This window comes from Mustelus asterias, chromosome 10 (genome assembly GCF_964213995.1).
Source record: "Mustelus asterias chromosome 10, sMusAst1.hap1.1, whole genome shotgun sequence".
NCBI classification, from domain to species: domain Eukaryota; kingdom Metazoa; phylum Chordata; class Chondrichthyes; order Carcharhiniformes; family Triakidae; genus Mustelus; species Mustelus asterias.
Window position 1 is genome coordinate 77789498 of NC_135810.1, and position 22850 is coordinate 77812347.

The 22850-nt window shown below is 41.6% G+C and overlaps 1 protein-coding gene across 1 annotated transcript in view; it reads right to left on the bottom strand.

Annotated features, from left to right (window-relative positions):
* Nucleotides 1-363: 363 nt before the first annotated feature.
* The window catches only part of st6gal2a (ST6 beta-galactosamide alpha-2,6-sialyltranferase 2a), a 60674-nt gene continuing 38187 nt past the window's right edge, over nt 364-22850 (bottom strand). The window contains exons 3-5 of the mRNA XM_078222813.1: nt 18645-18746; nt 12057-12231; nt 364-614 (exon numbers count right to left, since the gene is read on the bottom strand). Of these exons, the coding sequence (XP_078078939.1) occupies nt 364-614; nt 12057-12231; nt 18645-18746 (528 nt within the window). The remainder of the gene's footprint in view (nt 615-12056; nt 12232-18644; nt 18747-22850) is intronic.

Consider the following 22850-nt stretch of genomic DNA (forward strand, 5'->3'; position numbering starts at 1 on the left):
CCCTACGTAAAATAAAATTAACACTCATTAAAACCGTACAGGCCCTATTTATTTAACAATTTATTTGTAGTGGCATGGGAGGAAAAGGGAATTCTTCGTAAATTAATGGTCTTTATTTGAAATCTGACATAACTTAAGCTGGCAACCTTTAAGCATGGCGTGTTTCAATACATTTGTACAAAATACAAAAGTGTCAGTAGGATGGAGCAGAATTGTTTTGTAGTCTCAATGGCTCATTAACTTGATATTACCCTGAAATAAGTCCTAGCTATTCTTTTCAAGTATTCTTTTAAAGTTGCAGCATGTCTATCATGCCCTGTATTGCACACCATTACCAATAATAATTCAACAGTACAAAGCTCATTATTCTCCAGAACACTTCATAGTACAAAAGCCAGGCAGAATAACCTTTCCTTTCGTGTATAAATCCGCTTCCATTCCTTTGTTCATGCGTTGCACCAAAAGTTTCTCATATAGCAAAGGGTGGTAGGCACCCAAGGTACAGGCAGCATCGTAGTATCGCTCGTGGTAGTGACAGAGATCAGTCTGTCTGATGGAAGGGATATACTCGTAGATATTGACGTTATCGCATAAGGACATCATAATGAGGATTCCTGAAAAATATTTCCAAACAGACAATTACTTCAGCAAGTCCACCAAAAATTCCTCAAAGTAATTACATTTTGATTAGATCATCCGCCTAAATATTACTAATATCACTGGGGGTGATTTAACAAGAAAAATTCTAAGTGTCCAACTAGTGTGAACACTAGAGAATTTCAGATTCATTTTTTGGGCGAGTCTTTACTCCGAATCTTATGTACTTACCGACAATGAAAAAATGGGCTAGACCGATTCCAGCCAATAGAGGGAGTGGGCAGGGATTAAATTGCCAGCCAACCTGCTCGAGCAGCAGAGGGAGCTATTGCACATGTGCACACATCTATGGGTTGAGCTTAATCTCCAAGAGACCCATCTGTCAGGCCTCAGCTGCTGCAGCTGGCCACAATGGCCACACTGGCCCCTCCTCCCAGCTATCGTGGGGGCCCATGGCCGATCATGATATTCACATCACCCGGAAATATCGCCCCTCCCTCCCCAACCCCCATCATCCAGACCGATCGCATCCCCCCTCTCCCCCACTGATCATCTGCAGAGTGGAAGCAGGGACTCCTCCCTCCCTCACCGATCAGGTCGCCCCTGGCCTTGCCCTTTCAGGCCACGCCCCTTCTGGCCTCTCTTGGAAATGGATGAGAGGCTGAATGCGCTGGTTATCTGGTGCCAGTAAGATCGCGAGAGGAGAGAAATCGGATGGAACCTGGTTTCTTGGCTCTCACATGATTTCACCAGCTCAATCCGCCCATCGATGGGCAGAGATAGCCATTAAAATCACGGCCACTGTGCTCCACCATATTTCCATTCAAATGAGCAATGCTACTTCTTTTTTCATTAATAATGCTCCATTCAATAATATCCCCATCACTTTTTCACAGATCGCCCGAGTAATGTGATTTGCAACTGCTTGCTCTCACTACAGTTGTCAGTGTAGAGCACCTTTATTAACAGTTATCTGAAATATTTCCACTGCAATTTCCTGTGACTAAAGTTTCTACTCTACAATATAAGGATTAAAAAAAATATTTGGCGCTATCATTTCATTTATGTACCATGTGAGCTCTTGTACCTTCATTGAAGTTTTAGCTAGAATTCCGATTGTGCCTCATCTGGATATTTTACCTCAGAATGTCTTCAGTCCCAGCTCTGAGCATACGAGGCTTTTACACACAGGGCAGCTTATCCAAGAGTTTATACCATACAATAAGGAGGCAATGAATATCTCATCTCATCCTGTTATTGCTCATCTCATTGTCCACAACAAGTTGATGTGATCCTTTTCCCCCCCAAACACCATAAACACGCTGATATAAGTATGTGACACCGGCCAATTTAAGTGACTAAAGTCTCCGGACTGAAAGATGCTAATAGGTTTATTTCGAACAACCTAATGGCCAACCCCGCTGTTCCAAGACTGGGCCACCCAGGCAGGGTTCCCCCCACCAATAAATGAAATAGTGCCCCCCACCCCCCAACCCCAACTTACTAAGGGAGCACCACTAATCCCTCACCAAAGAAGAGCATTCTCTCTCCATGCCACCTCACCCACAAATAACAGGTCACCCCCACCCCCACACCATGCAGGCATGAGGGTGACCTGGCCATCCCCTCTCAGATTCCCCACTTAGACCCCCCACTTCCCCCTCAGTTCCCCCCCCTCCATCCCATTCATGCCCCTTCCCTCTCAGTCCCCTACTCAGCCCCACTTCAGGCCACGCGCCTTGGCACACATTCGCATCCAGGGAATTTTGGAATACCATAACCAATAGATCCACCATCTCCGCTGCCACCTCATAGAATCCCTACAGGGCAGAAGGAGGCCATTCGGCCAATTGAGTCTGCACCACTCTCCAACAGAGTATCTTACCCAGGCCCTATCCCCATAACCCAATGTATGTATCCCATTTATCCCCCTAACCTACACTTCTTAGGACACTGAGACAATTTAGCATGGCCAATCCACCTAACCTGTGCATCTTTGAACTGTGGGCGGAAACTGGAGGAAGCCCATGTAGACTCAGGGAGAGCGTGCAAACTATGCAATCATCCAAGGCCAGAATTGAACGCGGGTCCCTGGCACTGTGAGGCAGTAGTGCTAACCACTGTGCCATTGTGCCAAATTTGCTTAAAAACTGGAATAAATCCCGTTGGTTTCTTCTGTGCGAGTATCAAAATGAACCCTTTTGGCACTGCCCGATGCCCAGTGGGCAGTGCCATTTTACCCCTTGGACAGTGCCAGGTGGCCCAGGCTGGCACTACCAAGGGTGGCAATGCCCAGGGGCACCCCCTTACCCCTGACCCTCTGGCGGGCCTCAATGGCCCCTCTTCACTCCAACAGGGTTGAGCTGCCAGCTCCTCGCAAGTGAGGAGCTATTGTAAACCCCGCTGGACTGAAACACTCCTGACTGGGGAGGGGGGGAGGGTTTAGTGGACCCGGAAACTTCAGTCCCGGGCCCATTAACTACAATGTTTAAATTGTATTAAAATGATCAGTTTAATAAATTATTCAGCTCTGTCCCGATTTCTGGTGCGGAGCTGATGGCGCTGGAAATCCGGTGCCCGGAGACTCACGGAGGTTGTGGCACCCAGCGGGAAGCCTCCTTCTCTCTGGGGGAATCGTCCCCTATATTCTTTAAAAAAATCCATCCCTCACTCCTACAATGGGTGGGATTTTCCGGCCCTGCCATGGCGGAACCGGCTACTGGGTGGGTTGTGGGGGGGAAGTAGCAGAGCAGCCAAAATCCCATTGACTTTGGACGGGACTGGAAAATCCCGGTGGCAGGTGGGGCCAGACAATTCCATCAATGCTTCCCTTTATCCATTAGAACATTAGAATACAGCTGAAACTCATGTGAAGGGCTAAGGCCAGTACTACTGGACAGCATTATTGAGAACAAAGAACAAAGAACAGTACAGTACAGGAAACAGGCCCTTCGGCCCTCCAAGCCTGTGCCGCTCCTTGGTCCAACTAGACCAATCGTTTGTATCCCTCCATTCCCAGGCTGCTCATGTGACTATCCAGGTAAGTCTTAAACGATGTCAGCGTGCCTGCCTCCACCACCCTACTTGGCAACGCATTCCAGGCCCCCACCACCCTCTGTGTAAAAAACATCCCTCTAATATCTGAGTTATACTTCGCCCCTCTCACCTTGAGCCCGTGACCCCTCGTGAACGTCACTTCTGATCTGGGAAAAAGCTTCCCACCGTTCACCCTATCTATCCCCTTCATAATCTTGTACACCTCTATTAGATCTCCCCTCATTCTCTGTCTTTCCAGGGAGAACAACCCCAGTTTACCCAATCTCTCCTCATAGCTAAGACCCTCCATACCAGGCAACATCCTGGTAAACCTTCTCTGCACTCTCTCTAACGCCTCCACGTCCTTCTGGTAGTGCGGCGACCAGAACTGGATGCAGTACTCCAAATGTGGCCTAACCAGCGTTCTATACAGCTGCATCATCAGACTCCAGCTTTTATACTCTATACCCCGTCCTATAAAGGCAAGCATACCATATGCCTTCTTCACCACCTTCTCCATCTGTGTTGCCACCTTCAAGGATTTGTGGACTTGCACATACTAGGTCCCTCTGTGTTTCTATACTCCTGATGACTCTGCCATTTATTGTATAACTCCTCCCTACATTATTTCTTCCAAAATGCATCACTTCGCATTTATCCGGATTAAACTCCATCTGCCACCTCTCCGCCCAATTTTCCAGCCTATCTATATCCTGCTGTATTGCCCGACAATGCTCTTCGCTATCCGCAAGTCCAGAGAAGAAAGGGGAACAAAAAAAGAAATAATCAAAAAAATTATGTAACAACAGATTTGGGGTTTAAAACCTGCAAGTTGCAAGATGAAAGGAAAACAAGGTAACACAACATTCCCTAGTTGTGTAGTCCTCAAAACCGTTAAAAGCATATCCTTTTATGACAGGTATTACATGTTGTGACCTTTCCAAATGTGTACAAAATCATTTGTGTTCTCTTTGCCCTGTTGATACATTGAAAAGTATATATCAAAAGTGTCTTTTTGAACTATAATTACAATGTTTGTACTCATTTTTTCACAGATTGTTGTAGTATTATTTATTTCTTCTCCCTCTCTAGTTTCACCGATGCCTTCTCGTCCTTCTCTGCTGTGAACCTGTTTCAGCATCCGCCTCTACAAACCCACGCAGATCAAATAACACAACCTTCCTACAAAAGCCCTAAGATCTGAATAAATCGTAGTGTTCTGATATTTTTAGCAGAAAATAATAGTGTGCGGAAATCATTACTAACAATTTGTGATGTTAAAATATAAAAATGAGGAGATTTGGATTGACAGTGTAGCTTCCAAAATGTGTTTATAGTATGGCATCTTAAAATCATTTTCATTTGCTAATGCAGGGTAGGATATCTGTAATCTGTCGCTTAAAATTCATGATCTTGCAAATTTAACTTGTTTTGCAAGTCACCTTACCGTTTTGAAGTAGAAATATTGCATTCATGATTTACTGGAAGAGCAACCTGTACTTGGCTGTTTAAGCAGTGAAGCATTATTATCAGTATTGCCTGGTTGGCTAGTAATATGGAGCGGCACGGTGGCACAGTGGTTAGAACTGCTGCCTCACAGTGCCAGGGACCCAGGTTCAATTCCTGGCTTGGGTCACTGTCTGTGCGGAGTCTGCACATTCTCCCCATGTCTGGGTGCTCCGGTTTCCTCCCACAGTCTGAAAGATGTGCTGGTTAGGTGCATTGGCCATGCTAAATTCTCCTTCAGTGAACCCGAACAGGTGCCGGAGTGTGGCGACTAGGGGATTTTCACAGTAACTTAATTGAAGTGTTAATGTAGGCCTGCTTGTGACACTAATAAATAAACTTTAAACTTAATAGCGAAGCTAACACTTAGTTCTAATGCCAGTTTTTGTTAAATACCCCGCGCCCTCCTCCTACTGGCGAGAAACGGTTTCGGCTGGGTTTTTTTCACTCTTAAATAGCTAACATCACAGATTTAAACTCACCCAAAAAATGGATCAGAAACTCTACCGTTCTCACTCTTATCCTGGACTAGAATTTTTTCATAAGATTGCTCCCAAGAACTCCACATGGAGAGAGGCAGCGAGAACTTTAAAAATAATCCTACTCTAGGACCTATTTCGCATTAATCAGTGATTTATATTCAGGACTATGTAAATATTATGGGGATGGGGATGGGTGGATGGGGTAAGTATTTGATGATTTAACATTTGACCATTGTAAATCTCTGAATCTCGGAAACAATGAAAGAAAGCACAAAGGCTGGTTGTAACTTCACAAGTCAAGCTGTAGTGATTGCTAATCTATATTATTTAGTGAGATAACTGAACTAAAGCACTCTGTAATGTTATTAGTAATCTGTGGTATAATAAGAAAAGCTTTCTAATAAGCATTGTTGCTGTAATCTTCTGTACTGTTTTCATAAAGAGCTGCAGTGTTGTTTCTGAAATGATTTAATGTCCATGCATCTCAACAAGAGTAACCAAAGTGTAAATGTATTTGCTGATCAAAATGTGTTCATTGTTGTAAAATAATTTGATCCAATTAAGCAATCCTTTAAAAGTGTTAATTCTGTTATATTTCAACTTAAAAGCCTGACACTATATTGCAATCCAATACAACGTGTGATGTTGGTAAAATGTCAAAAAAAATTTCTTTTGTAAAAAATTATCTCCTCTTTTCTGTCTATGGCGTTCTGTTGTCAGCTTTCTGATAGTGAATGTATGTTCACTGAATTCCAATATACAAATAAATAGTGTCTATCTTTATTCTACAGAAATGGCCTGGATTCTGCAACACAGAAAAAAAATAGAAACAACATTATTCTGTAAAATTAAAAATAACTCCCAACAAAAATTAAAACTTAATGCACATTTGTAAAAGTAAATATCAGTGCTAGGGAGGTTGTTTGAAGGTATTCAGTGCTATCACACCATTGAAGATTAATTTATACTTGAATGGGCAAACCTTAACGCTCTTCCATGTGTTTCAAGAACGAGTTGAATCTATTAGCTGGTGTAGCAAAACTTGTAAGAGGAGCAAGGCAAATTGGACATTCGTCTGCATTAGCTGCACAAATGCCAAAGCCGTAAATTGTCTGATTTGCTTCATAATAATGGGGTATGTTTATAGTCTCAATACTCCTCCTGCTAAATTTGTGCCACAGGGTGGGATTTTCCAGTCGCGCGTGCCCCAAGACTGGAAATTCCCGCACAAGGTCAGTGCACCTTTAAATGGTCCACTAAATTTTCTGTTCCGCCCGCCACGATTCCCAGAAGGTCATTCAGTCCTCCTACTCACCGGATGAGCAATTTGTGCCATTCTGCCATTTTCTCGCCATAACACTGCACACTGTTCCTTATCAATAACTGTCTAGTTCTCTTTTCAATGTCCCGATTGAACCTGCCCTCACCACACTCTCAGATATTTAGTTTCAGACCTTAACCATTCAGTGCGTGAAAATGTTCTTTCTCATTGCTTTTGTCTCTTTTGCAAATTACCTGAAATCTGTGCCCTCTCGCTCTTGAAACTTCCATGAGTTGGCACAATTTCTCCCTATCTACTCTGCCTAGATCCCTCATGATTTTGTGCACCTCTATCAAACCTGTCCTCAAAATCTAAGTTTCTCATCAGTGGAGTCATTCTCATCAATCTTTTCTGCACTCTCTTCAATGCCTTTGAACCTTTCCTTTGTCGGACGGTTATTGTACGGTTTGGCAGTTGCTTTGCCTGGATTGGGTGTCCTGGTTCTGATGTGGATCTCAAATTTACAAACTACTGGCCCAAAAAAAATAATAATTCTATAAAGTGCATCAGACATTCAACACTTAAAACAACAAACAAACGGTATATCAGGATCAAAGCTTCACGTGTCATTGGAACATTTGGGTAACAATTCATGAACAATGACTTTTCTTACATTCTAGTTAAATATTCCTGAAAAAGCTTGTTGTCTTCAAACTGATCAAAATTAGTACCTACATGTCATAAAAGTGCTATTTCCAAAACTTGATTTTGCATATGTAACATGCAAACTTCATTTTATAACAATGAATTGGTACAAAATCTAAACCGGAAGGGGATATTTGACACAATGTGAAATCTATTCAGTCATTAAAAACAGGTAAATTTGAATTAAAATATTGATTGATACAAAAACAATGTTAACCTTTAAGTAATAATTCAATACAGTCAATAACCATAGAGCTCTGATTTTCCCAGCAGTAGAATGCGTTCATGGAAGGGAGGAAAGCCAACTGATCTTGCCTAGTCTATGGTGACTCTGCTCCTGCTCTAGCATGGTTGGATCTGAACTGCTTTCAAAAGTAGCTTAGCAAGCCACTTGGTTACAGTAAACCACTAGAAAGGATATCAAGGTAATGAGAAGGTTCACCGCCACTTTCTTAGGGTAATCAGGGATGGACATTAAATGACACCCTTTCAGTGACACTCATCCTGAAAATATAAAACAAGATGGGCAATTCTAACAGAAAAATGCGTTTTGAGTTACTATTTCAGAAAGATGAAAGACAAGATGGGCTGAAGGGCCATCTGCATGTAGGAAATTGCTGTTGGGCTTCTGCTGGTGAGAAATTCTAATTGGCAAAGTACAAATATGAATACCTCAGATGTGTGGAATTCATTTCTACATGCATCGTTTTTACACAGACATGGAAAGGATAAAGAAATTACACACAGCAGGTAGTACAGTGTGATTCACTTGTATGTGAACTTTGCTAACCACAACTGCCACACTACCAAGTTTGTAGCTACAATTCCCCTCAGAAACTTACTGATCTTGACCTTGTGTTGAAGGGGAGAGGGCCGAGCGAAGGGGATGGAGGGTGACAGGTGCAATGAGTGCAGCTTATGGTGACTATTAGGGTTTGGAGATGGAGAAAATCACAGGGTCATCCCAAGCCAACAATGTTCAAGTACAGCAGCATCGGCTGTTTGGTAGCCTGAGTGCCGAGACCCCGAGGCCATTATTCTCAATTGAATTGGGCAATCTTTTCATGTAAGGTACAAAAAAGCAATAATAAACTGGTGTAGCATCCAATTTATAAATGACAAGCAATCGGTATCGTTGGAAAAGATTAGTTTTATTTTGTATGATTTAATTTTGGAGCAAGACACCAGCACGGACCATCATTTCAGTGCTGTAAATTCTCTGATATATTGATTTTATTCATTGATGGATTTTGATTTGAAGACTTTTTAAGTATGATGTGTTTCTTCATAACAGAGGATAATAAATTCCGAAAACAACACTCCAGTTGTCCAAATGCAGCTGGATTTTACATGGGACTGGGTTTTGGAGAATGGGAAGAAAAGGAGGTGGGGGGTACAATCTTAGGAGGTTGCCGGTGATGCACAAAGGGCCCTCCTCAAAGATAGTAGCCACCTCTCCATCTTCATTCCTGTCCTTTAAAAGTACATTTTACAAAAACTGCCCATGCCAACCATATGATGGTGCAGGCACAGAATTAACGGAGTAAACTGACTTGTTCACAAGCTCGATTGAACATTAATTATTTATTTACATATGGTGGGCGGGCTGTTGATTTTGGAGTGGGTGAGCAGGAAGATGTTGGGCTGGAAACCCGTCTTATTTTATATATCTGTGGTGACTGTTCCTTTAAGGGTAATGCAGCAGAATAGGGTCTCCTGGCTTGAAGGACCAATTGCGACGCAGAGTGGATAATCACCCGAAGTGGTGGAATCCCTTCATAGGCAGAAAGTATCTAGAAGCCATGTGGAAGACATGTAGGGACTGGGGCAGCCGCTGGGCTGTTCTACGGCAGCCAGGGGTGGGGAGTGTGGTGCTCCCAGCCTTTGTACAGTTTGTCCTTGTTAATAAATACCTTTTGCATTTCCAACAGTCTGTGAGTATGCATCATTATATTTGGCGATGAGGATAGGATATATTATGAGAACACTGCACGTGGCCCGGTACGTGTGAGTATACTGTTTTAATCGAAGTCTGAAGAAAATAAATGCTGATTTGAATGCCTGTCTATTGGTGAATAGACCCCGTGAGATGTTGAGATATTGCCAGACCCTGAGGGGCTGATGCAGCACGAGCCTGGATTGGCCAGCACAATCAAGCGTTTAAAAAATATAGAAAAAAATTAAGAGAAAATAACCTTCAGAAGCGAGAGCTGTGATATTGAGTTTAAGGAAAAGGGGAACTTAAGTTTAAAGAAGGTAAAGAATGCAACCTTACCTGCCATTCATGCCACGCTCCCACTGCAGTGAGGTCGGAGAATTTGGCGCCCAACCAAATCTTCATTCACTGCAGTGGGAACAGGAAAATCCTGCCAGTGTGAACGATGGTAACATTCTGGCCAGAGAGTTGCTGTAGAATTTTTTGATGAAAAATAAATAGCACAGAGAGCAATGTTTTCGGCAAAGAGGGAAAAACACCCCAGGGCCTTTAAGGGGAACTCAATAGAAGAGGGTCACCTGGCTTGAGGGACAATTGAGAGTGGGTAATCAACCCAGAGTGGTGTCCTCTCTTAGGCAGCAGGTATCTAAAAGGCATGTAGAAGACACGTAGGGACTGGGGCAGCCGATGGGCTGCTCCAGGGCAGCTGGGAGAGGGGTGGTGGGGGGATGGTGCTGCTAACTTCTGTACAGGTTTTCCTTGTTAATAAATACCTTTTGTATTTCTGATGAAGTCTGTAAATGTGCATCATTACAATATCATTTATATACACACACGCACAGAGAAAAAAGAACTAGTGCTGCCCCCTGGTGCACATCACTTCCAACTCTTTTCTTGTCTGAATAACAGCCATTTATCTTAGCTCTTCAGCTCCCATCCATCAGTCAACTTTTTATTCATACTGCTTCATTTCTTGAGCACCATATGACTGAATCTTTTATCACACTTCTGATAAGACACCCTATTGAATCCTTCCAAAATACATATACACTTAATCTACTGCATTCTCTTTAACTATGCATCAAACATTTCACCATTTGCTGGATTAGAGATCAATATTAACTGGGTTTTTATTTATTGCCCTTTTTTTCCCTTTTTCTCTTGAAGACATTAATTAAGATATTTTAACTATATATAGAACTTAGTTAGACCATACTTGGCCAGAACTGTGCACAGTGTTCCATTGAAAAAAAGGACATAGAGGCACTGGAAAAACAACAAAAAGATTCACAAGGGGATACTACAACCGAGAGGTTGCAACTATCCAGAAAGAGTGAACAGGTTGGGCTGCTTTCTCCAGAAAAGAGGAAGCTGAGCCTTGACCTAATAGAGGTTTTGGAAGTTTTAAAGAGGTGCCACAGGGTAGACATAGAAATGTTTTCATTTGTGGAGGAGTTCAAAGTTAGGAATCATATATATAAGATCGTTGCTTACAATCTAACAGGAAATTCAGGAGAAGCTCCTTGATCCAGAGTAGTTAGAACATGGAACTTGCTACCACATTGACTAAATGAGGTGACCACCCTGTGTATGTATAAGGGAAGCTAGATAGGCACATGAGAGAGAAAGAAATAGAAGGAAGTGCTGAGAGGGTTCAGTGAAGTAGAGGGTTATGAGGCTTACATGGGGCATAAAACATGGTGCTGATCTTGATCAATAAGGGGATCAAGGGTTACGGGGAGAAGGCAGGAGAATGGGGATGACAATCATACCAGCCATGATTGAATGGCGGAGCAGACTCGATGAGCCAAATGGCCTAATTCTACTCCTATATCTTATGGTCTTATGATGGTTTCATGGTTACCCGAGCAGTCATTCTTCACGCAACAATTTCTTCATGTTGCTGCATTTTCAGTGTACCATATAGCTGCATGTTCCTATAAACCTCTTATGAGACACCCTATTGAATTCTTCAAAAATACATACATTTTCTTTACCTGTGCATTCAAACATTTCTTTAAAAAACTCAAAATGGGATTTGTTGAATCTGCCTTGTCTGACAAATTCCTGCTGATTACCCTATGCATTTCTAAATTCTTACAATTGTTATCTTGTGTTATTAATTCTGAAAGTTTGCCCACAATTGAGATTAGACTAACCGGTCCATAATCAATTGTCTTATCAATCTGCTCTTTCCTGAACAAGGGTGCAACATTGGCTGGCACAGAACAATTTGTATATTTTGGGAACATTGAAAAATTGTGGTTAAAGCTTCTGATCTCACCTCCCTGATTTCCTTCAGCAGGAGTAGGATGTTCGCCATCATGGTCTGGTGATTTAATTACCTTCAGTTCTTCTCACTTTTCAAAACAAATTCATTTCTTTCCGTATTTAACACTATTTGAATTTGTGCCATAATTTGTAAAATATCAGGTATGTGCAGTTTGCAAAGAATCGAGTTAGAGCTTCCATTCTTTGTTTAGAATACAATTAAACCGCATGAATGACTGAAAAGGAGGAAAGATAGACTCACCGATGAAGCCAGAGGAGGGAGGGTTTGGCTGTATTTTTTCCTGAGTGTTTTCCTGGATTATATCCCAAAGCTGCCAGACAAATTTTGGATGGAGAATGTAGAAGGGTTGGTCAGGATTCTTTCTTCTATATCGCAAATAGGGCATGAACAGGTTGTAATCGGGTTTCTTGTACCACTGAGGAGCACATTAAAAGGGGATCAAAATGCTCACTTTCAATGCTGCAGCATAATGATAGAAAGAAACAAGACTCTTTCTTTTTATTTTTATAAGTTACAAAACTGACAAAGCAATTTATTATGTAAAGCTAGAATTCAGAAAAAAACTATAATTTTTTGTAGACCAAATGCTCATGACATGGTTAAATCTCAGCTCATTATTACTGTTATTTGTAAATCATCTTAAATAATAAACACATAGGTTTAAGCTAGCTCGATCAAACCAATTCATGTTTGTACCTGCCCCGTACATTTTTTTTTGTCTAACCATATCTGCAGTGGATGGATTTCAAGTGGGCAGCACTATCGGAAACGGATTGATTTTCATTAACAGATGTGCAATGTTCAAGAAGAGATGAAATTTACCACTCTGTTGAGAAAGCCTGACCCTTATTTTGTCCATTTACCTTAAACTATTTTTCTCCATCATCGTAACACACTTTTGATTATCAGTTTTACCCCATAGCTAGGTTTGCCTTTCAGCCCAAGTCCTTGTTTGCAGGAGAATTTTTGAACCTGCCTGAATTGCGCCATCTAGCTGCACGCGCTGAAGTGCGCCACTATTCTTCAAAGCTCTGTGCATCACAGTGCCTTTGTGTAACACGTATAAAAGTCATGTACTACGTGTAGTGAGGTCCTGAGTTTTGGAAAAAGACAGTATACAAAATGTGCAGCTACACATGACGCCCCGTCATTCAGCTTTTTCCAAACACAGCAACTACTTTAACACCATCCCTGCAATTCCTTGCCTGCATCCCCTGCTCCCCACCCCTTCTCTCATCTTGCCCCCTCTATTCATCTCCTCCCTCTAGTGTTCTCTTTCATTGTTCTCCTCCCCTCTTTCCTTCCTGGTGAGATTTTAGTCCATTTACCATCCAGTCCGTTGATCCAGCTTGGATTGATGCTAACATCACGGAAAGAAAGAGAAGAGTTTGAGAGGAGCGCTCCAGGATGAAACCAGGCCCGAGAGTGGACCTGTGACAGGGACGAAAGGCACTCATAACTGTCTCGTGAGAGGACCGGAGGAAAAGTGAGAGGAGCGACAGCTGATAAAACCAGACCCAAGAGTGGAACTACGGGAGAGCAGGAGGTGCAGAGAGTCGAGCTTTTTGAGGGTGTAGCTAGTAGAGTAGGTAAAGTGGAACCAGTAGAGGTAGTATACTTAGATTTCCAGAAGGCATCCAAAAAGGTGTCACACAAAATGTTAATTTCCTAAGATAAATAGCCGTGGAGTTTGGAATAACATTAGTATCGTTAGAGGATCAGTTAATGGACAGAAGGCAAAAAGTAGGAATAATTGGGGCATATTCAAGTTGGCAGGTGGTGACTACTATGACAATTTATATTTAGAACTTAGACGCAGAGACCAAGAATAATATAACTAAGTTTGCTGATGATACAGGGCTGGGTGGGAATGAAAGCTGTGAGGAACAGAAAAAGAGGCTTCAAAGATACATAGACAGGTTAAGAATATAGTTGTGAACTGAGGTTATTTACTTTGGCAATAAGAATATTTTTCAAATGATGTGAAACTTTTAAATGTCGGTATTCAGAGACTTAGTGTACTCATACAAGAAACAGAGATCATTAGCATGTAGGTACAGATAGCAATTGGGAAGGCAGATGACATGTTGACCTTTCTTGGATGGGAATTGAAATACAGAAAGAGAAAGTCTCGCCAGCAATTGTATGGAGTTTTGGTGAGGGTCTTGAACCATGAGAAGTGACCTACTTAAAACATACAAGATCCTGAAGGGCTTCAATAGGGTAGACACAGAGGCTGTTTTCTCTGGCTGCAGAATCTAGAGCAAGGAAGCCCAGCCTCAGGATAAGGGGTCAATTATTTATCATAGAATCCCTACAGTGCAGAAGGAGGCCATTCGGCCCATCAAGCTTGCATCAACAACAATCCCTACTATGCCCAATCTCCGTAAACCCACATATTTATCCTGCTAATCCTCCTGACACTAAGGGGAAATTTAGCATGGCCAATCAACCTAACCTGTACATTTGTGGACTGTGGGAGGAAACCGGAGCACCCGGAGGAAACCCACGCAGACACGGGGAGAAAGCATATACTCCACACAAAGAGTGGCCCGAGACTGGAATTGAACCCGGGTCCTTGGCGCTGTGAGGTAGCAGTGCTAACCACTGTGCCACCATTGAATAGACATTTTTTAGGATTGTGAATCTTTATAATCCTTTACCCAGAGAGTTGTGGGTGCTCCTTGATGGAATGTATGAAAGGTTGAGATCGAAGATCTTTGGGGCAGGAAATTTAGCCCCATGTGAGGTCCAACATGGAGGTACATGGGTGCACAGCATTGCTGACTTTCCGTCCCAACTCAATCCCCTGGGGGCAGGAGAGCTTTTGCCCACAAGTGTCAAGTTGCCAATGAGCCAGTTAAATGCCTATTAAGGCTGATTGTAGAGCTGAGTGGAATTTTTCAGTCAACCTGAAGGCATTCCATGGTATTAGGGATTATGTCAACTGCCTATATCTAGTAATATTGTAAAAATGATTTCGGTGCATTTTTGCCACAACAATATCATCTACAAATGTGGAGAACAGTAATCATGAAAAATATGTGCACCATTTCATCTCTTAAATGACCCATATTTACAAAGTAAGCATGATTTATTATGTTACATTGAAATAACTGCACCTGATATAAGTTACCAAATAAGGTACTGATGAATACTCATGATGCATAGTTGATGCTTTCTATTGTCACAGGCAGAAACGTCTTGGTTAATAGAATTGCTCAATATTCTCCACAGAGTGAAATAATTGGAATCCTAAAGGTTTTCTGGCCAAAATTGCTAGCGATTGCAAAAGGATTATTTTTGACTAATTAATTATTTTTTTTCTTTATTGTTTCATGCACTCAGTCACTCCTGCTCCTTCTGGTCCACAAGCAGTACGAGAATAGAATTGCAAATTATACTGCAACCATTCACAATACTGTTAACAAAAAAAAACCTAATCTCAGCAGTGTCATAATCTCTAGTTCCGTGGTTAATATTTTGGAATCCTAAAGGTTTTCTGGCCAAAATTAGATTTGGCAGCTTCTGTTTTCACTTACCTGCTGGGTTTCCTGAAAATTCCTGGAAAATTGGTGCATTGCCAATTTAAATCAGTCTCTCAATTGTACTTTTGGAGCCTCATTTAAGGTTTGCATTGAATTGTGGAACTATATAAGTAATTGAAATATTTTATTGAGAGAAGAGGAAGCCTCCTGGCTCTATTGCAGATCCAGAGGTGGTTTTGTGTTCCCACTACTAACTTTGACCTTGCAAGATAAACATAGGTTATCCCTCTACTGTCATTAATCTAGGCTTGCTGATTTGCTTTACATTAGGGTTGTTTATCAGTTTCCAAATCAAGGCCAGAATTCTCCCACCTCGTCTGTGGCTAGGATTCTCCGGTCCCCACTGCAGTGAATGGTGTTTTGGCTGAGTGCCAAATTCTCAGTTCTTGGCAGTGGGAACAGGGCGAATGACATCAGAGAATTCTGACCCAACTGTTTCCATTCATCATAAGTTTAGTACTTTAATTCCTAAAACTAAAGGTCACGTTGAAAATATTAACCACGGAACTAGAGATTATGACACAGCTGAGACGAGGCTTTTTTTTGTTAACAGTATTGTGAATGGTTGCAGTATAATTTGCAATACTATCTTCCAGTTTTACCAGTTTATATATCACTTGTGACCCTCCTGACCTCACACAGCACCTTTACAAGTGTCGAATGGGAGTATGATGCCTACTAGTAGAATTTTCTTTTTATTCTTTCATTGGATGCTGTCATTGCTGGCAAGGATAACATTCGTTGTCCACCCTAATTACCTGTGAAGTGAACGGCTTGCTAAGCCATTTCAGAGGGCGGTTAACCACAGTGCGGTGGGTATGGAGTCACTGATGGACCAGGCCAGGTAAGGATGGCAGATTTCCTTCACTAAAGGGCGTTAGTGGGTTTATACAAAAATCAGTGATAGTTCCATGGTCACTATTACTGAAACTAGCTTTTCAATTCCAGATTTTAAAAAAATTAATTGAATTTAAATTCCACCAGTTGCCTCAGTCTCTGCATTGCTGGTGATATTACCAATGCAATAGCAATCGCCCCCACCCCCAGTCATTCCAAACCCACTGGGATTTTGCTGGGGCTAGATCTCCACTGGGAGTGAACTGAATGCGAGCCAGCAAAGTTCAAGACTCCTGTGGCTGATTGCTGTTATCAGTTTTAACCCTTCAGGCAGATGCTTTGCATGGGGAAGGGGGATATCAGTTTGGATGTCTGGCTTCCCTTGCTGAGTGGAAGGATTTGCTGCTTCAGGCAAATGAAAATGGCTTTTGACAGTCACTTGTGAATGCATCTTCCACAAGGTGATCATGGGTCAGCCAACCTTACGTTCCATGTGACGATTTTAGTAGTTTTACAAATTCCTAATGACAGCACAATGAAGCACTGAGCACAATCAGCCCATAATGCGGGAATGGCTATCCGCATTGTCAACTCGCAGACAGGACGTATGATACATTGTGGGTGAAGCAATCTGGAAGATCTCTTCGAAGAATTTTACCAACTAGTAGATTGCCCATGACTTGCATACAAGCAAGATTTTCCAGCTCAAGGTTTTGATTGCAATGTTGCAAAGTATATGTACAATCTTAAAAACGTAGATGATAATATTCAGTTGGAAACCACTCATCTCCAGCTACTTATGAAATATTTTGTTAAAATATATCAGTGTATATGTGCACTCAAATCTTCATTTTACTACATTGGAATGACTGTGGGTGGGGTTTTGCTGTTGTAGTGGTAATATCACTAGTAATGCAGAGGCTCAGGCTAATGAACTCTGTCCTCCACTTTGCCCCCCCCCCCCCCAAGTCTCGATCTTGCTCTCATGATTTTGCTTTTGGACAGCATTGACCTTTATTCTGCTATTAACTCATTTTGCTATTTTGTTTTCAATCAGCTTTGACCTTTATTCGGCTACTAACACTGACTCTAGACCAATGTTTTGTGTCTATAATGCTAACATTACCATTCACTTTGCCTTGCGTTCCATGACATCTTTGTCATTTAATCTCCCCTTATCCCTGACCTTCTCTTTGCTCCACCTGTCCCGCCCCCATTACAACAGTAGAAAATCTTTCTCATTCCTATCTCTCTTGAGTTCTGTAGAAGTGTCATTTTGGACTCAAAATATAAACTCTGATTTTTTCTTTCCACAGATGCTGCCAGATGTGTTGAGCTCTTCCAGCACTTTCTGTTTTTACTTCTGATCTCCAGCATCCACAGTTTTTTGTTTTGATTTGAAAAGCAGCATTTTCCAAGTAGTGCACTGAAGTATCAGTCTAGATTATGAGCTCAAGTTCTGGACTGGGCTTAGAACCCATAGCTATCTGATACAAACATAAAAATGCTACCATTGAGCCAAGATAAACTGTCAAGAAATTGGGATCAAATAAAGATTAAAGAATTGGATAAAAGGAAACTGATAAGGATTCAGCTACACTGATGGCTTTTAAAATACAAATTAGCCTAGTAACAGCGGAACAGATATTTATCCAAGTGAAGTGGAGAACAATAGGGTATAGAATTTCACGAGTTAAAGATACAGAGGGTCACAGTTCAATTCAGTAGATAAGAATGCCTGTTGCACATGCATGCTAAAAGAGGGACTTCTCAGACTGGTTGTTCAGATAAGACAAGATCAAATGGAATAAACCGTATATCAGTGGCAGGGCTAGAGGAGAACAGCTGACTGATGACCAAAATCACAGCCATACCGAACTGGAAACTGAGGTCTTCCAAAAACAAGCCTTTGTCCTGAAGACTACTGTTTCAAACCCCAGATACTACTCTAAACCAGAAGAAAATTTCCCCCCCAAAAAAGATACAGGTTGTGTGTGCTAGCTATTGCTAGATTTGGCTCATGATGTTTAAACCTATAGGATGTTGGTTTGGGGAAGGGAGAATCGTGATGTTTAGGAAAGTAAATAGATTTGGATTGTGGTTAATTTAATCATACTGTGTGTACAACCATCATTGAAGTTAAGTGCAATTTTTGTTTTGTGTAGCTGCCTTTCTTGTTGTGCATTTTAGGCTTCAATAAACAATTTTATTTGAATGATTACAAGAAGACTTTCCTCACTGGTTTTCATCTTTTTCCTCAATTTATACAAAATAATCGATTCAGAAAGTTCCAAGTTTCCCTTCTGGGATTTGGGATATCCTTGCAGTTAACATCAGCGAGGTTCTTAACAACACAAAGACAACCCCTTTTATTACATTGTGCTTTTCTGGAATAGCATGCACTGTCGACAACAGCAGAAACTTTTCCACCAGTTGTTTTTACCTTAAGGAGGTTTACTGAGTAAGGTGCAGGATCCCAAGCGACCAAAACAACATTCTTGAATAGAGTGCTATTATTAAACTTGTGCTCTGGGTTAACAAGTATCTGCAAATCAGGATAGAAACAAACATTTTAAAAATATTTTAATGAAATGAATGGCTCAATATGAGCATTGTGATTATTTGCAAACATAAATTACACAAAGGTACTACACAAATCCTTAAGAGATGGAAAGATATTAAACAAAGGAATTAATAATTCCAAAGATTATGTTTTTGAATAGCAATAATGCATAAATTAAATTTTAAGAAGAATAGTAATAAGTGGTCAATTTATTCATAATCATAAATTATGTTGATATACTAACTACACACTCCTATTCCTTCTTAATGCAAGTAAAAACTTCATAAAGGTTTCACATCCAGTTAAGCGACATAGCTTCACTGATGTTCAATAGTTATGCTAGCTGTAAAATAATAATTCTAATTAAACAAACTATGCCCACAAATCTAAAATTGGAATAATTTAAGCACTAGCTATCGAGTGAGAAAAGAATTTCGATTATAAAATATTGCACTTATCTTTCGCATAGCTTAAAATTAGCTCAATTCAATGCAAGGAGCACCGTCTGTGAACATGATAAGCGAAGGCAGAAATAGCTTAAGCAAGGTTCTCTGTTCATTCTTATAAACATAATAAATAGGAGCAGGAATAGGTCAGTAGGCCCTTTGATCCTGTTCTGTCATTCAGTACATTCATATCTGATCTTTTACCTCAATTCCACCTTCCCACACAATCCAGAGTTAAAAAAGATTAAAGGACAATTATAATACATGAGTCAGCCAAATAAACTTCAGTTGAACATTGCTGAAAAGAGAGACATGTTGGCAATGCTTTTAGTCTTGCACCAATTCAGGACAAATGCAAGAATGCCAAATTTCTGATGGTCAGAACAATTTATACTGCAAGAGAAAAGGGTGCTGATTGGTTGGCTAGTCAACTCTAATTGGCTGAGGCATTGTTATGGAGAAAGCAAAGGGGAGCTATAGGCTCCCCAAATTCTGGGGTAATTTAAAAAAGGTGCAAGGCTTGAACATATTCCTTTTGTTTCCCGAGAATGCTCCATCCCCACCCCCAACACTTCAAGAAAGCATAAATGAGCTACGTTATAAGCTTGACTGATTATCTTAAATTGGTTGTTAGTGTAGCTATTAGCAACTCAGAATTGTTCAGCAAGTGCTGACCAATTGCAGAATCACATCTAACAGTAGAAGTTATATTTTGGATTTTGTCAGCATAGGCTGGCTGAGTACAGCCTTTATTCTGCCTATTACCAACAACTGAAGGAACACACTGTTTGAGTTGAATTGCTATGACATACGGCCTGCTGATCCATGGCACTGAAATTCATAAATTTCTCCTGCAGTCTAAATTTTTTTGATTGTTGAAATTTGGAATTCTTGCATTTGTCCTGATGAGTTCAAGATGAAAAGTTTTGACAATGTGTCCCCTATTTTAGCAACAGTCTTTATTTTAATAATGCTACTTTTAAGTGCTCCCCTGGGTGAAAGAGCAGCCCTAATGTGGTGAGGGATACAGAAATCCTAGGATCTGTAATTGAATCAACTGGTAGACTTGTATCATTATCAGAGATATTGTTTGCTGCAATCACTGTAGACTAGTGTCATTCAAAGGCGGCACCTACCACTCATACAAGGATATAAGATTGCATGGAAGTGCTGCTGATGTGCGTTGCCCTCCTGTGCTACCAAACTCTGCACAAAAGAGCATCCCTTCATTTTACCTGCTGACCTGCCTGAGCATAGAACTGTAGCATTTCAGAATCCCTTCCTCATAGTTCACTGAAACTGTAACAACAGTTAGGTTTGTTGCAAGCTATTTCAATGCTTCGCGAGAGATGCAATTATTCTTGCAAAAATAGAGTAAAGAAATTACATTTAAATTAATTAACTTTCAACATAAATACCCAGGTTTGCATCAAGGGTATCAATGAGGCTAACAGCACTCACCATTATTAGGGGTAAATAAGACAGTAATTTGTACTGTCCACACACACACACACAGTTAAATGTAGAAATGGACTTAGCTCTTCCAACCTATTTTTACCCATCAGGTCAGGTCAGGGGAAACAGGCAAACTGTTATTTAAAATAGAATCACTATTAAAATGGAGGCACACAGTTCCTTTAAAAGGGTTTTAATGATAGAGCAGTATGGTCATTTATCTTTCGTTCTGTCTCTTGTAAAGCTGGAAGTGGGCAGGTTTGAGGCAAGGTTAAGGGGCTCCGGTTTCAGAGTTTTAATTTTTAACTTCCCATCTGAACCAAGCTTCAATCTGATCAGTTGAAGAGACACTGTGTTGCTTGCCCTACTCAACAGGATCCAGGTCTCCCCTCAGGAGCACCACAGTGAATTGGATTGATAATTATCATGTGTTGTGTCACTAGAGTCCAATAAAAGTGCGTGGGAAGCTGCAAGGGTAATGAACGGTGATGTCATCCCCTTTCCATTGATTGCAAAATCCAGGCAGCTGAATAAAAATGTTCTAAATGCATTAATATTTCAGTTATAAAGCTTTCATAAAATTTACCATCAGAGATGACCGATGGAAGTTTTGTTTCCATTTATTAATGGGATGTGGGTAGCTATGTCATCGATGGTATCAAACTAAACTTGAGCATTCTTGGGAGCTGCGTTCATCCAGGCAACTGGAGATTATTTCATTACTTACTGCACCTTTTAGATGGTGGGAAGGATCTGGAGAGTCTGGAGCTGAGTTACTTGCCATAGAATATGCAGCATCTAACCTCCCCTTGTAACCACATTATTTGTCTGACTAGTCAAAGGTGACTCCCAATATGTTGATGGTAATGCTGTTGAATGTCAAGTGCAGCTGGTTAGAGTTTCTCTCATTGCAAAGAGTCATTACCCAGCATTTGCGTGGCACGGATATATTTTTTTATTTATCAGCCCAAACCTGAATGTTGTTTAGGTCTTGTAGCATGCAGGCCTGGATTACTTCATTCCCTGAAGAGCAGCAAACTGAACTCAAAACTGTGCGATCATCAGCAAATATTGCCACTTCTGACCTTATGACAGAAGGAAAGTCATTAATGAAGCAGCTGAAGATGGTAGGGACGAAGGCACTACCTTGAAGGACTCCTATAGTGATATCCTGGGGTGAGCTGCTTACTCTCCCAAACCACAATCATCTTCCTTTCTGCCAGATACGATTTCAACCAGAAAGGAGGTTTTTCCCTCATTCTCTTTGATTTCAATTTTAACTGGAGGAACTTGATGCCACACTTGGTGAAATGCTGTCTCGATATCAAGGCAATCACTTTTACCTCACCTCTGGCATTCTGCTCTTTTGCCCATTTTCAGACATAGCTGAGTAATTTTCCACTTTGTTGGTTAGATAACAGTGCTGTTGCTTTACTGGAACAGCTTGGCTAGAGGTGAGGCTAGTTCTGGAATGCACATCTTCAGTACTACTGAATGTTGTCAGGGACCATAGCTTCTGCTGTATCCAGTACGCTCAGCTATTTCTTTACAGCATGTGAATGAAGCAAACTGGCTGAAGTGTAGCCACACAGCACTTCTGACTCAATGGGGGCGATCTTACCAAAAAATTCTAAGTGCCAAATGAGCATGAAAATAGGAGAGAAGCACGCTTTTTATTGGGTGTGATAAAAACCTGACTCTGGCAAAAAAAGGAGGCCAAACTTCTTTCTCACCAGCAGGGGGAAGGGCCTAGCTCACCGGAAAGCTGGCAAGTAGCAGCGAGGGTGGCATTGCGCATGTGCAGATCTCTGTGTTCTGTGAACACAGATCTGAGAGTGGCTGCCTCCCCCAGCCATAGCAGGCCTCCACGGCTGAAACCACACTCCCCGGATACTGTGCCACTCCGCTGCCGATTCCCCTCCCACCCTGCCCGGACCCATACCCATCCTCCCCACATGGGTCGATCGCCCCATCCGCTATCATGGGGTTCCAAGGCCAAAACCCACATCCCGCACATGGACCAGCCGATCGCCGGTTGCAGAGCAGCAGTGGTCCCCCCCCCCGCCCAAATTGGCCCGCCTCCCTCTGCCCCCCCCCTCCATTGGCCCCACCCCCTCAGCCCCCACTGCCAGTGTGCCTGGTTGGCACTGTCAGGTTGCCTGGTGAGCAGTGCCAGGATTCCAGG